The sequence below is a fragment of the Artemia franciscana genome, chromosome 10 (genome assembly GCF_032884065.1).
Source record: "Artemia franciscana chromosome 10, ASM3288406v1, whole genome shotgun sequence".
Classification (NCBI taxonomy): Eukaryota; Metazoa; Arthropoda; class Branchiopoda; order Anostraca; family Artemiidae; genus Artemia; species Artemia franciscana.
In genome coordinates this window covers 33,912,556-33,926,665 of record NC_088872.1, presented here as the reverse complement: position 1 = coordinate 33,926,665, position 14,110 = coordinate 33,912,556, and the positions used below count along the sequence as shown (strand labels likewise).

Here is a 14,110-nt window from a genome sequence, read left to right as displayed (position 1 = left end):
CAACCCTAAGCAGATAATATATATATATATATATATATATATATATATATATATATATATATATATATATATATATCATGTCCAGAAAAAATGTCCAGCTAGCCTTAAGGCTATTATACTATATTGTTTATTTTCTAACGATTAAGCAAATGGTCCTTGTTTTCCCCCTTAATTAAAGGTGGTTTTGTTTTAAGATCAAATTTATCTCTCATTTGTAAATAAGCTATATTTAAAACTAGTACTCTTAGTTGACCCGAAAGTTCTTTCTCTTGTTTCATAAAAATTTATTATATTTCTTAAAATGCTCATTTGAATATAATGCATGGTGGTATATCTTGCGATATGTAATGTTGTTTTAATTTCTATTAGTATTAAGAAGTCTTTACTTTTCATTTAAAGTTTTCTTTTATTATTATAGTAAAAATAAAAGCATGTGGAGCTTGTAATTGTACTTCTTTTTCCTTTTTGTTTCTATGGTTACTAAAAATCGATCGTTTGTTTTCAGGTAAAGGAGGGAACAAGTGGTCGTTTAATATTTCATGCAAAAACAGCAATTGCTAACAATCGACCTTTGTCGAAACATCATATGGAGATAATGGCTGACATACTGAAAGGATTTTTACCAGGGCCTAGTCAGGTTATTTTACATTAATATATGTTCATTTATTTTAGTTAATTTATCTATTAGGTTTTTCTTTGTCAAGTTGGTTTACTACATTTCACGTTCCAGAATTGCAAATTTGCTACTCTATAACCCTCCTCTCCATGATATTGTACTCTCTCTCTCTCCCTTTTTTTCTCTTTCTTTCACTCTCATTTCTTACGCATTATAACTGAATTATAATTTTGGGTAAAAGAGGTTACTAAAAGGCTCTAACTTAATAATGCAGTTTAGACGGATCATAGATTGACCCGTTCAGGTTTTACATCTTTCTAACGATGCTACCGAGATACTACAAGTTCAAATTGAACTAAAAGTGAGTTACCATCTGCTATGTAACATAATTTGATTGATAATGATGAGTCACTGTTTTTGTTCGAAATTGTGTGATCGAAATTAATTTTGTAACTCTTTCGTAGCTTAATAAAAGAAACTAGACCTACGTTGCCTGGGCAACGTGAAGTGTTGCGGCAACCTTTGTCCGGCTTTGCCGATTAAAGTGTTGCGAGAGCAACACTTTGGTTTTGTTTCTTCGCTATCGGTTAAATGCTGAAGTTGTCAAAACTATCAAAGCTTTCAAAACGGCATATTCAAAGAAGAACACAATCAGTAATCACATGATCAAATTCTTCAGCGTTGAAAAAACAACAGCAAAAGAATATCGGAAAAAGGGACTAAATTGAGTTTGCAGCCAGTTGAACTTTATCCTTTTCAATCGTAGACATCGTGACGGATGGAAACTTGGAACATTATCTTATATAATCTAGTTGGTATTATAAAGCTATCCGTAACTTTTCAGGATCAAATACCATAGATGTGCACCAATTTGCACAAATTTGTAGCCCCTCATGAACCTCCTCTAGCAACCCATTCTTGCTTACAAGTCCCTCTTCCGTGAGAGACAAAGAATAACACAATCAGTAATCAGATGATCAAAGGCTATTCCTCAGGGTTGAAAAAAAAAAAATATTGGTAGAAGGGACTAAATTGACTTTGTAGCCAGTTGAACTTTATCCTTTGCACACCATAGGCTCTGGCTCGAGGACAAGCAAAAACCATCCTTTTTGGCCCCAGGCAAGAGTCGTACGGAGCTTTCCAAAATATAATGTCATATTCATCAATCCGGCCCGAGGTCCACACTAACAGCCGATTATTACTTACTAGGCCCCTAAATGTCACTTTGCAGCCGGTTGAACTTTATCCTTTTCAATCGTAGACATCGTGACGGATGGAAACTTGGAACATTATCTTATGTAATCTAGTTGGTATTATAAAGCTATCTGTAACTTTTCAGGATCAAAATACCATCAGGGACCCATAAATTTCCTGTAATGACTCGCCATCCAGGATCGCTTATTATTGGATGGCGAGTCATTACAGGAAATTTATGGGTCCCTGATTCCATAGATGTGTACCAATTTGCACAAATTTGTAGCCCCTCGTGAGCCTCCTCTAGCAACCGATTCTTACTTACAAGTCCCTCTCCCGGGATATACATCCAAGTTCACCGGAAACAAATAATGGGTACACCAACTAGCAAAAGTTCCAAACCCCTTGTCGCTGAAGTCATTGTAGCCTAACAGCCGATTATTACTTACAACTCCCCTACATGTCTTACAATCGGGAACCAAGTTGTTCTTACCATCAATTACACCAGAAACAGATAATAGGTACACCAATCAGCAAAAGTTGCAAACCCCTCATTGCCAAAGATGATTATAAGCTAATAATCGACTGTTGCTTGGAAGTCCCCTACATATCTCACAATTGGTATCGGCCTATTTTTGGTTCAAGTGTGTACCTTACCACTGAAGTTGTCAACCCCTTGAAACTTTCAAACTGGTGTATGTCATGAAGGAATTTTTGTAACAAAAAATGGATGACATATACTTTGATCAGCTCATCAAGGTCTATCGATTGTCAATGAAAAAAAAATTCTATCTGTCTTAGTTCAAAAGTTGACTTTTTTGCCGGAGGCCAACTTTCTAACACCACCACTTAGAAAGGAGCAAAGGATAAGCTCTAATTTCTTTAGCAATGAGAGAACTTTTAAAGTTTAAGAGGTATATCTGATACCATTTCTCTATTGCAATCCCAAGTAAAAAAAAAAAGAATGGTAAAGTCAGCTGAAATCACGAACAGAAATGGCTAGAAACAACAGATGGCAGCACTTTCGGACCCGTGGGAAAATCGCACTTTTTTGTTTCTGTAAATTTTTCTATTTATCACTCAAAGAAGATATATTGGCTGTGGGGCCGGGGAACTACCGCATATATTTAACACTTATAGATTTTAGTCCATCTTCAATTTGAAACTGGTGCCTGCCTGCTTGCCTGCTAGAATGGAGCTTTCCACTCGAAAGCAGAAACATGGTTTGATGAAACGAAAGCTTGGCTGCACAACTTCAGATACTCCTCTCTGACATAGGCTATATAACTCCACTTCACTTCGCACACCATAGGCTCTGGCTCGAGGACAAGCAAAAACCATCCTTTTTGGCCCCAGGCAAGAGTTCTACGGAGCTTTCCAAAATGTAATGTCATATTCATCAATCCGGCCTGAGGTCCACACTTTCCGTAAAAACCGCACAGGTTAGACCCTTACCAGTTTCCAGGAATAAGCTGAGATCGGCGGCATAGGAAAAAAACAAAAAAAAAAACGGGACAAAACCAAAGTGTTGCTCTCGCAACACAATTACGACTTTTTTTTATCATGCGTTCAAAAGATGTGTGGTTGCCGTAAGATGTTAAATTTTCTTCTCCATATGCGTAAAATAGATGGCTATGTATCATTTCTAATCAAAAACTGAATCTTTCATGTTCTACAGTTGACTTGCGTTTTAGATCAGACAAGAATCCATAATTGATTTTTTTTTTTGGGGGGGGGGCTGAATCTTATTGAACTAATGACACTACTTTTCTTTGTTTTTGACCAATTTGTCTCTTTAAAAAAAGACTGATATTCAAGAAAAAAACTTTAAATACGGGTATGCTGACTTTGCTGGTCAGAGGTAGGTCGAAATAAAGTTCTGAATAAAAATGGCAGTTCACCAGCTAGAAGTTCAAACACAAAAGTCAAGCAGGATAGTTGATGCAGTGACGTACACTCCTCCTCATTTTTCCAATTACAAGTATATTCCAATTACATTTTTCCAGGACAAGTACTCCTCATTTTTTCCAATTAATATTAGACAATTTTTTTTGGATTGAATTCAGATTCCGCAAGTGACATTTAAAAGTCGATTGCCAGATCATTTGACAATACTGTAAAGGGGGTTTTTGTAAGAGCGCTTTTTTTTTTTTTTTTTTTTTTTTTTTTTTGTCGCAAGGTGTTCTTGAGTTTTTTTTTATTACTCCAAGATTCCGGGATAGATTCAGCTTAACTGCTTGGATATGACACAGGAATGACTGGTTTCCATCAAAAAGCGTTCCCTTTTATTTTGCAAAGTGCGTTTCTGGTCAACTGATTTGATCTTTGGAGGTTTGGATACCACTTGTATCCGGATGAATACACCGACCTGATAAAACAGTAAAATGAAAGATTTTTCAATATTAAAAACAAGACGGATACCATCCATCCAGAGATACACCTCCTCAAGAATATCCCTCTGTTTGGAAATGAGTGTTGTCTTATCCGTTTCATAGAAGCAAAGTGTAATATCATCATTGAAAGCCACGAGCTCATCCTTCTCATCTTTGGGTTGGAAAAAATCTTCGTCGTAACATAGATTTACTGTAGCTAATTGTGCGGGCTTTAGTACTCGACACCGATCGTTAAAGTGCATCTGACAGCAGTGGTCCTACTATTGAGCCCTGGGAGACTCCGCAGTTGCCGAGTACATCGTTTTCAGGGTCTTCTCCAATATAAATCCTGCGGTCACTCAGATAAGATCTAAACCAGTCTAAAGCAATACCTTTTATTCCTTTATATTCTTGTTTCTTGGGAAGAATTGAATGTTAGATACTATCATATGCTTTTCTGATTTAGACAAGAATCACTGCAGGCAGCAGACTAGAATCCAGAGATTTGCTTATCCATAAGCTCAATGCAGTTTGCGCATCCTGGGTGGATTGACCTGGCCTGATTCCAAACTGGCGGTTATTAAGGAACCCTTTTTTTCTGTAGTAATTAGGGTTACTTGCAGATTTTTCAAAGCTAATAGAATGGAAATAGTTCTGTAATTAGCCAGATCAACTCAAGAACCTCTTTTAAGCATTGGTATTATTCTAATTTTTTTTAGTAGTTCTGGGAAATTACCCTTTTTCAAGGACGAATTTACTAACTAAAAGACTATTACTGACGTAGAGGCTCACTTTAGTGTATATTCAGTCAAACTGAGAAGCCGAGTTACCCAATAGATTTCGCATGATTTGCAGAATTTCAGAAGGAGAGGCAGGTGTGAATGTCATTGACTTAGTGCATGCCGGACCACTATAATATTATATTAATTAACCTAAACTTATAAAACAACGGTCTTCAAGTCATGAGAATTTATAACATTGCTGTATATGCCTTAGCCGTTAAATTACTCGTCAGTTGATGTTCAATAATGTTACCGCAATGTAGCTTGAATTGATGTCGTCAAAATTTAAAAGAAAGTATCTTAGCCACCATGCTATTGTATCAAAGCGACAGAAACTTTCTTGCTTCAAAACGAAATAAAATATTACACGCCTTTCTCAATTTAAAACAAAGTAAATATTCAAGAAGGTTCAAAAACTGCTCTTGACGATCATAACAATTGACCACCAGTGTAGACGCTACTTCTACGTAGAATACAATTAGTTTTGTCTGTCAGCGGCAATAGTTATTTCATCTTTGCATCTTAATGAAAAAAAAATTCTGTAAATATATCATGCTAAAACTGACAGTCCAGCACCTGAAAGTGTATTCTTTTAAAGAATCTCCCTGTCATATGTCCCCAATTATCATATATAAACAATTCAAGTTGAGTTTTTTAATGTGTGTCACTTTATACAAATACGTTCGCATGCCACGTCCAAATTTGACTGAAAAGGGGGTACTCGAGCATTAAAATGCACTCAAAGAATCGCTTGGCTTGAGACGAACTATTTTCTGATACGGTTTAATCGAATGGGAAGCTAATGTTTAGATCTTTCAAGGAGACGGAACCATTTATTCAGATCAATAGAAGTATATTAGTATATGTGCATCAGTTACTAAGCAGGTTGGAGGTGAACGGGTTTCTAATCAGACAGGAAAAAGAATAGAACCGAAATTTGTATAAAATTTTTCGTATCAAAAACCAAATATTATGCCGGTTTTATTTTCAATTGATGGACAACATAATAAGTATTTTATCTAAGTAGAGATGCGAACTTTCCACAACGAAGTAACGATGGGTGAAATATCATTCACCCAAATTAACCCTGCTGAAAACGTGAAAGTCATTTGGCATTCAATACAGGGCTGTTGCTGAGTATTAAACAGTATCTCAAAAATCTCATGAGAAAAATGCCAAGGTTTGGGAAAAATGCCAAGGTTTGGGAAAAATGCCAAGATACTAAATGACGATAATATTTTTTATATTGTTGTTTCTAATTTGCTTGTTGTAATTTAATAAATTTTGTGTATTAAATAGTTTTTCGTCATGGATTTTTACTTTATCTTTTCCTAGATCAGGCGTATCCTGAACGCTCGTGTACCAATAATCAAGTTTCTGCACGAATATACTAATGTTGAGTGCGATCTTTCATCCTTAAATATGTAAGTGTTCCTATTTTCTTTTGAGCTATAGTTTTCTTTTTCTTTCTTTTGCTTCTTTTAAACCTCCGTCTGATGTATGTATACGTGAGGCAATTGAAATCAAACTTAAGCTAAATAATAATATTCCTTAAATAGAGCCTTGGATGTGTATTCATTCAATGCTTTATGCACAAATTTAGTTAATAATGGCATCAATTTATATTAAAAAATCAATAGACAATACAGATGAACTTGTTACAAAAAGACTTTTTATGTTAGCTGCTAAACAGGCAAAAATAGCATTAAAAATATATTCTTAAATTGTACTTGAAATGAACTACCTCGTTTCATATGGTTTCATCTTTAGTCCTGGTTGAACTTCACTGAAGTAATATGATCCTTAGACTGTTTCAATTTTTCAGTTTTACATACAACTTAGTGCAATAGTGTGTAAATGTTTTTTGTCATTTTGTCGGAAACGAAATCCAACAACACTTATTTCACTTCTTTATTCATCAGCAGTCTACCGGTAACTGACTGCTTCTCTAGGCAGAGAAAAATTCAAGCATGCCCAGTGGGATCTTCTACATATGTGATCCAAACCATGCCTCATTTTTTTGCAAACTTTAATACTTTTCGAAAAAACCTCGTAGCATTGAAATTTAGCAAAAGGCAGTTTCAAAACTGAAGGTTAGGTACCCACTTAAGGTAAGGAACCCCCTTCCTTCCCCCCAAAAAATCGTTAGATTCGTAAAAAAGCAACAGAAATGCATATAAACAATTTCCTGATTCGTTTTGTAAATTTTTATGTACCCCTCAAAATTATCAAAATTTTTCACAAAAAAGCTCATACAAAAATTAGTTGCTTAAACTCTTCAAGAAGTATTGATCAGTGTCAAAAAGAAAGTTTCAGCTCTCTTAATTCAGGAGTAGATTTTCTGGACCTGGACCTACTTTCTACTATCACTGCTAAGAAAGAAGCAAAGGGAAACCTCCATTTTTTTTACCAGCTAAGAACCACTTAAGTTTACGATGCACATAAAATATCGTCACTACCTGAGCCTGAAACACAGAAAATAAATCATGTATTCAACCAAAATCTCAAACAAAAAATGGTTTGTAAATGTAAGTGGCAGCACTTTCACGTCTGTGAGAAAGTGCTCCTTTTTAGATATGTAAATTTGTCTTCGTTACTCTAATTAAATATTTTAGTGACCGGACCAACCATGGAAAAAAAGTTACGTTATAATTTTCAAATCTTTCTGTGGTATAAAAAGATTGTTTGTTTTCATTCTAATGTAAACAGCCTGACAGATGCTAATTTTTAATTTCGTGCATAGTTTTTTGAACACATGAAATTGTTCGTAATAGAAAGATAATCATGTAACTTGTCTGACTTTGCTCGGGTATAAATTTTTTGTCCCTCTATCATTTTTTTCCAAAGTGTCCATATTTTCATAAATATTTGTCTTTATCGCCATACAATTGTTATGCTGAATACATGACTGTCTAATTTCATTAAAAAAAAAAAAAATCGATTTCTGTACGACTATTAATTTTTCTTTTGTGTATACGCCTCTGTTCCAGGACAGGATTCTATATGTCTGAATTGTTGTACTTGTACGGAGAAGTTGATAGTCGCTTTCGCCCCTTAATTTTCACCGTTCGTCATTGGGCCAAAGAAGTACTACTGACAAGTGACCATCCGGGACAGCAAATTACAAATTTTTCGCTTACACTTTTAGTCATCTACTTTCTTCAAACACGAGCGCTGCCTATTTTACCGACTCTCGGGAGCTTAATTAAAGGATCAGGTAAGCCTAATGTATTATGTCGGCTAAAATCAAAGGGTCCTATTGCTCTAACATCATGTGACACTTTTCATAAAACCAGTTATTCTTTTTCTAAAAGTTTTCTAGTGGGTTGACTTAGTGCAGAGGGGTTTTTACTTCATTAAAGGTAGGGGTGACTGACATTGGCTTCAACAAAGAAATATTCAGTAGCTATATTCTAAAGATTACCCGAAATTATTCAATGTCCGCTACTATACATCAAAATTTATGCCGGCATGAATATCCTGATCTAAGCTATCAGAAATTAACCAGAAGCTTCAAAGGCTTATTATTTATTTCCTGTATAGCTATAGGAATGGCCTTTGTTTTAGCAAGACGATATGTAAACATGTTGGTTTAAACTTTCTCAACAACTAGTGCTGTCATGCTAAGAAATTACAGCCTCAAGTTGGGTTGTATATTCTGGCCTTTTTTGTTCAGTTTTCTCTTCAAGCGAATCAATTCATGTCTGTCACATATTTTTCGTAATAAATCTACTGAGTAGAAGGCCAGTCTAAGACCGTCCTGGCTGAATGGTTGGCGCGCTGGCGTGGGAATTCTGTGTCCAAGGGGTGCGGATTCAATCCCAGTTGTGATCAGTTATTTAGTTTGGGACAGGGGTCAGTGGCGTGACTGTAAGCTCGCAGGATGGTTGGCCCCCAACCCCCCATTGCACTTCCTGTCTGAAGGGCCATAAAACGGAGATCAGCACCGCCGGTTTGGACCTTAAGGGTCTAGTGTCGTCTTACTTATTTACTTACTTACTTACTGAGTCTTAGCAGCTCATAATAAATGATACAAAAATGAATGTGATGCGAGTTTGGTGTTGACGTTCCTAGTTATCCCGGCTTCATGTACGATTTTTAGCACTTAAGGTTATCTAAATTAATCAATTTATGGTAAAAGTGAGAATTTGATGCAGAAGACGGATCTTTATAGCGCTGAAGCATAATTTTTGACATGCAAACTTGCCTTTCAACATGTCTCAGCTTCAGCTTATGTTGTTTCCAATTTCCAGATTGCGAGTGAATACTAATGATTTCAGGCGCTTGGACGCCATTGCCTGTGTATCACCCAACGATTCTGCAAGTTCGGCTTACGTTGGTGAATTTTTCATTGAGTATAGTTTTCAGAAATTCGTCTTCAATTTTTTTTCTCTTTCAAGTCGTTCTTTGTCTTTTGTGTGAAAATCACCAAAGTGTAAAAACCGGATTTTACATGTTCTAATTGATGGGGCAGCTCTGCTCTTATGGCGGAAATATTGTGGGTATAAAATGGAAGATTAATTTACTTGCTTAACTCTCTTGGGAGGAGGGGAGGATAGGGTACATCAAAGATGAAGATTGCCTGAAGAGCCCTTGCCGTGTTGGAAAATTTATTTTTTAGACTTTGGATCTCCATTCTGGGGTGATTCTGTCAAAGGAGTGGTAAAATATCGTCGAATATATTGCCTCATTGATATGCAGTTCTTCGTCATTTCTTGTTCTTCTTTTAAGCTTGAATGAAAGTGTCTTGGTCAGTTTATTGCGGTGGCTCTTCCTCTATTTTGGGCTGCTGAACAATTTTTTTTTATGTGAATTGGACCAAATGACATGTGTTAAAGAATTATGTGACAGCCATCCCAAAGGCATCGGAAAGCCACCAGGGGTCAGACTCCTAGACGATACTCCCATGCTGTGGGGAATTTTGTTCATGTATTACTGTACTGTGTATAATTTCTTTGGTATCATCAAATAAAAAACGGGTAAAAGCTAAACAAAAAAAATTTTTCACACCAAATTAATGGTTAGAGCTAAAATACAAAATGAGCAGATACAAGCCTAAATATGAGGGGACTGTCGCCCTCCTAAAAGTCTTCTTTTCCTGTTTACACTAAAGTTTTGCTAGATCTTAACTTAAAGGCTAATAGAATGTAAAGAAGATTGCCAGTTGACAGTAGCGGTTTTTTATTTATTTGCTGTTTTTAAAACATTTAAACTGCAAATCGTGGTTTATAAAGCAAATACACGTGGGCACATTCACTATCGGATAATTCGGATTAAAAAATAAAGTTAGAATTTAGGATAAAGATGGGTTGAAGGGATGGAAGATGTCGCCAGTCTCCCTCCTATCTGTGGTATCCTCTGTTCATTTTAGCTTTAAATTGTGCTATTTCATCTCGTGTGAAAAGAAAAAAAAATGATTTTCTTTTCGAATTTAATACTCTATCTGAGCAATTTAGTTTACATAGAAGAACATATTATAAACTAGATTTGTTATTTTACAGCTAAGAGGAATTTTAAGTTAGACTAAGTTACATGAATTCAAACAGAGGTCCTGTGTGTTGGGTGATTGGATTGATATTTGCCTGGAAAAACTGCCCAAGACTTAATTCCTATTTTCAAAGAGTCGAAGGAAGGAGCTTTTGCAGTCGAGAATTGTCAATTAACGAATGAATGAATGAATGCATTCAAGCTCAGAAGGTTGAGATTACGGTTTTTAACGTTTCTTTTCTTTTAGCCACTGAGGATGTTCGCTCAACCGAAGGCATTGATTGCACCTTTGTTCGTGATCTCAGACGTATAGAAAAATCGGAAAACCCAGCCGCATTGCAAGACCTTTTGGTCGATTTTTTTAATTTTTTGTCTACTTTTCCATTTGATGAAAGGGGTATATCTATCATCACTGGAAAACCAATTGTCAAAAAGGAAAAATGTGCAATATTAATACAAAATCCTTTGGAACGAGATCTCAATGTGACCAAAAATGTAGACATGGTGAATTTGCGTAAATTAGTGAATGAAGCTCAATCTGCAAAGAAGTCCTTAAGTAATTTAGGAAGGAATGATAAAACCTTTTGGGGATTGTTGAGTTTTAAATCATCAAACGTGAAAGTGTTAAGGAACAGAACTCCTGTTTGTGTTGAAAATAAAGAAGAAATTAAAACAAAGAAGATAGAAACGGAAATTCGAGAGCTTGATCCAGTAGTTAAAAGTGCACTAGAAAAGATGAAATCTCGAGCGAAATTAAGTACGCAAACAATAAAAACTTCAGATCGCAAACGCACAGTTGTGTGGAAGTATTAGTAATCAACTTCATAATTAAGTGTACAATTCTTATTTATGGGAAACTTTTATCTGTCCTTTTTTCTACAGTCAAGAGTTTCTTGTTGATCCTAATTTTTTTTATATAAAAGAACATTTGCTGAAATATCTTCCTACTGTTTATCAAGCTGAGCTAAAACTTGTTAGGTTGAAGGTTTTTTTTTTGTTGTTGTTGTTGTTGAAGGTTGCTCAGAAGGTTGAGATTACGGTTTTTAACGTTTCTTTTCTTTTAGCCACTGAGGATGTTCGCTCAACCGAAGGCATTGATTGCACCTTTGTTCGTGATCTCAGACGTATAGAAAAATCGGAAAACCCAGCCGCATTGCAAGACCTTTTGGTCGATTTTTTTAATTTTTTGTCTACTTTTCCATTTGATGAAAGGGGTATATCTATCATCACTGGAAAACCAATTGTCAAAAAGGAAAAATGTGCAATATTAATACAAAATCCTTTGGAACGAGAGCTCAATGTGACCAAAAATGTAGACATGGTGAATTTGCGTAAATTAGTGAATGAAGCTCAATCTGCAAAGAAGTCCTTAAGTAATTTAGGAAGGAATGATAAAACCTTTTGGGGATTGTTGAGTTTTAAATCATCAAACGTGAAAGTGTTAAGGAACAGAACTCCTGTTTGTGTTGAAAATAAAGAAGAAATTAAAACAAAGAAGATAGAAACGGAAATTCGAGAGCTTGATCCAGTAGTTAAAAGTGCACTAGAAAAGATGAAATCTCGAGCGAAATTAAGTACGCAAACAATAAAAACTTCAGATCGCAAACGCACAGTTGTGTGGAAGTATTAGTAATCAACTTCATAATTAAGTGTACAATTCTTATTTATGGGAAACTTTTATCTGTCCTTTTTTCTACAGTCAAGAGTTTCTTGTTGATCCTAATTTTTTTTATATAAAAGAACATTTGCTGAAATATCTTCCTACTGTTTATCAAGCTGAGCTAAAACTTGTTAGGTTGAAGGTTTTTTTTTGTTGTTGTTGTTGTTGTTGTTGTTTTTTTTGTTTGTTTTTTTTTTCATTGGATGTGAAGAAGTTAGTGTGCAACTTTCGAAACTTACTCTTACCGAACAAGTTACCGTTAACTTTGGTAAGTTACTGTAAGTTACCGCATAAGTGGATAAGTTTCAAAAACTCATGAATTTAAAAGAAAATATTCTCTCTTCTCTGACAGATTGATAAGAAAAAACATTATTTTTGCTTCATTTTTATTTTTATTTTCTACTTCGTTTACATGGGGGGAAAAATATAAAAAGTTGTGCTTTAGGCTTCAAATAATTCTGTATAAGAGATAAGCTAGAGCTGCTGCAGCTCCTCCTCCTCCTCATCTGGTGTATCGTCAAACGGTATGTCTGGCAGATCATCTTCCAACAGACCGTCTCCACTATCACGTAGCAGTGAACTACTGATAAACAGACATGATGAATCAATGTTAATAATGGAATGAAATGCAGCATGAGCATCCCTTCCAGCCTTTCACGTTGATTTCCAGGCATTTCTGAAGCTGCACGGCGATGTTCAATTTTTTGGCTATTGAGCGACTGACGGACCATTTGAATTTTGTTCGCTGTTTCATTCTTGATGTGGTTTCTGTGTTAGGTACTAATGTACTAGTAACTAACGTACTGTACTAGTCTAAAACGTGACCAGAGTCCATCGCAGGATGCTAAGGTAACACATATTGTTGAGATTTTTACAGCCACTCCCGTAAGCATCAACTTCGCAAAATAACCAGCCCACCAACAAGCTACCGATTCGACAGCTTTTGCAGTCTCAAAGTACAATGATTGGGAAAATGGGCCACTTTTGGAGATGTACCTAGAGAGTTCTGTGTTCAAGACCCCGACAGAGTCAGCTTCAGATCTTTCGTTAAATGAATCACCATTCTTCCAAAATTGGTGGGAAAATCTGCTAAGCTCATTGATTAGACTTACTGCATCCGCAAACTCATCTTGTGTCAGTGAGTTTGCACCAAAAATTGGATCAATTAGAGTAGCTGCAGCCAGGGTGGGATCATATGCAAATTTCCTCATATTTTCTAGGTGCTTATGGATTTGCCTTTCCTAGACCTTTAATACTGGCAAAAACGGTACAGCCTCCTGGAAATGCCGCTGTAGCAAATTGAAGTACGGGATGACGCACTAAGAAAGAGCTTCTTCTCCTTCAAAGAAGTGGCAGCCAAGTGGAATTGGCTTAAAGAATTTGTGACAGGCTGTTAATTGATCCAGTTTCACATCATCGAAAAGCACTTCTCTGATATCCTGAATACCCTCATTTAAATCACACTTTCTATCGATTTACTTAGACTGTAAAGGTTCCCACGACTCTTTCATGAAGCGCATAGATCGGTAGATAGATCCCCAGCGAGTTTTGGTAGGAGTTCTGGGCTGATAGTTTTGCCAAGAAGTGCAATCGGCTTTTCGTTAACGAAAACTTGAGACGTGACAAATGTAATGACCTTAAAGATATTATTGACACATTGGTCTAAGCTTTTCATAGTATCTCAGACAAGTAGATTCAAAATGTGAGGGGTGCACCCAATGGTTTGATGGTGGAGATATTTTTGCTTCGATAACGAGATAGCAATTTTATTTACACTAGGATTATCAAGGCAAATGGCTTCGATTCCTGTCATTGCATTCCTGTGTCCAGTAATAGTTGGGCACCAAACCTTAGCAACTCGTTCCAGTTCTTCAGCTACAAACTGCTCAGTGTGCCGCTTGTCGCAAGTTTCTACTGATTCAAGGAAGAGCTTTGTCAGGGACAAGGACATAGTTAACAATGGTTTCCTGTCTAATATTTGTCCATCCATCGGAACAAA

At 36.0% G+C, this 14,110-nt stretch overlaps 1 protein-coding gene across 2 annotated transcripts in view; it reads left to right on the top strand.

Annotated features, from left to right (window-relative positions):
- Positions 1 to 11,388, top strand: part of LOC136032109 (poly(A) RNA polymerase, mitochondrial-like) — a 45,851-nt gene extending 34,463 nt beyond the window's left edge. For both annotated transcript variants that reach the window (XM_065712270.1, XM_065712271.1), the window contains exons 6-9: positions 506 to 637; positions 6,300 to 6,388; positions 7,955 to 8,181; positions 10,699 to 11,388. In XM_065712270.1, coding sequence (XP_065568342.1) covers positions 506 to 637; positions 6,300 to 6,388; positions 7,955 to 8,181; positions 10,699 to 11,264 — 1,014 coding nt within the window. In that variant the 3' untranslated portion in view covers positions 11,265 to 11,388. The remainder of the gene's footprint in view (positions 1 to 505; positions 638 to 6,299; positions 6,389 to 7,954; positions 8,182 to 10,698) is intronic.
- The last annotated feature ends 2,722 nt before the right edge of the window (positions 11,389 to 14,110 follow it).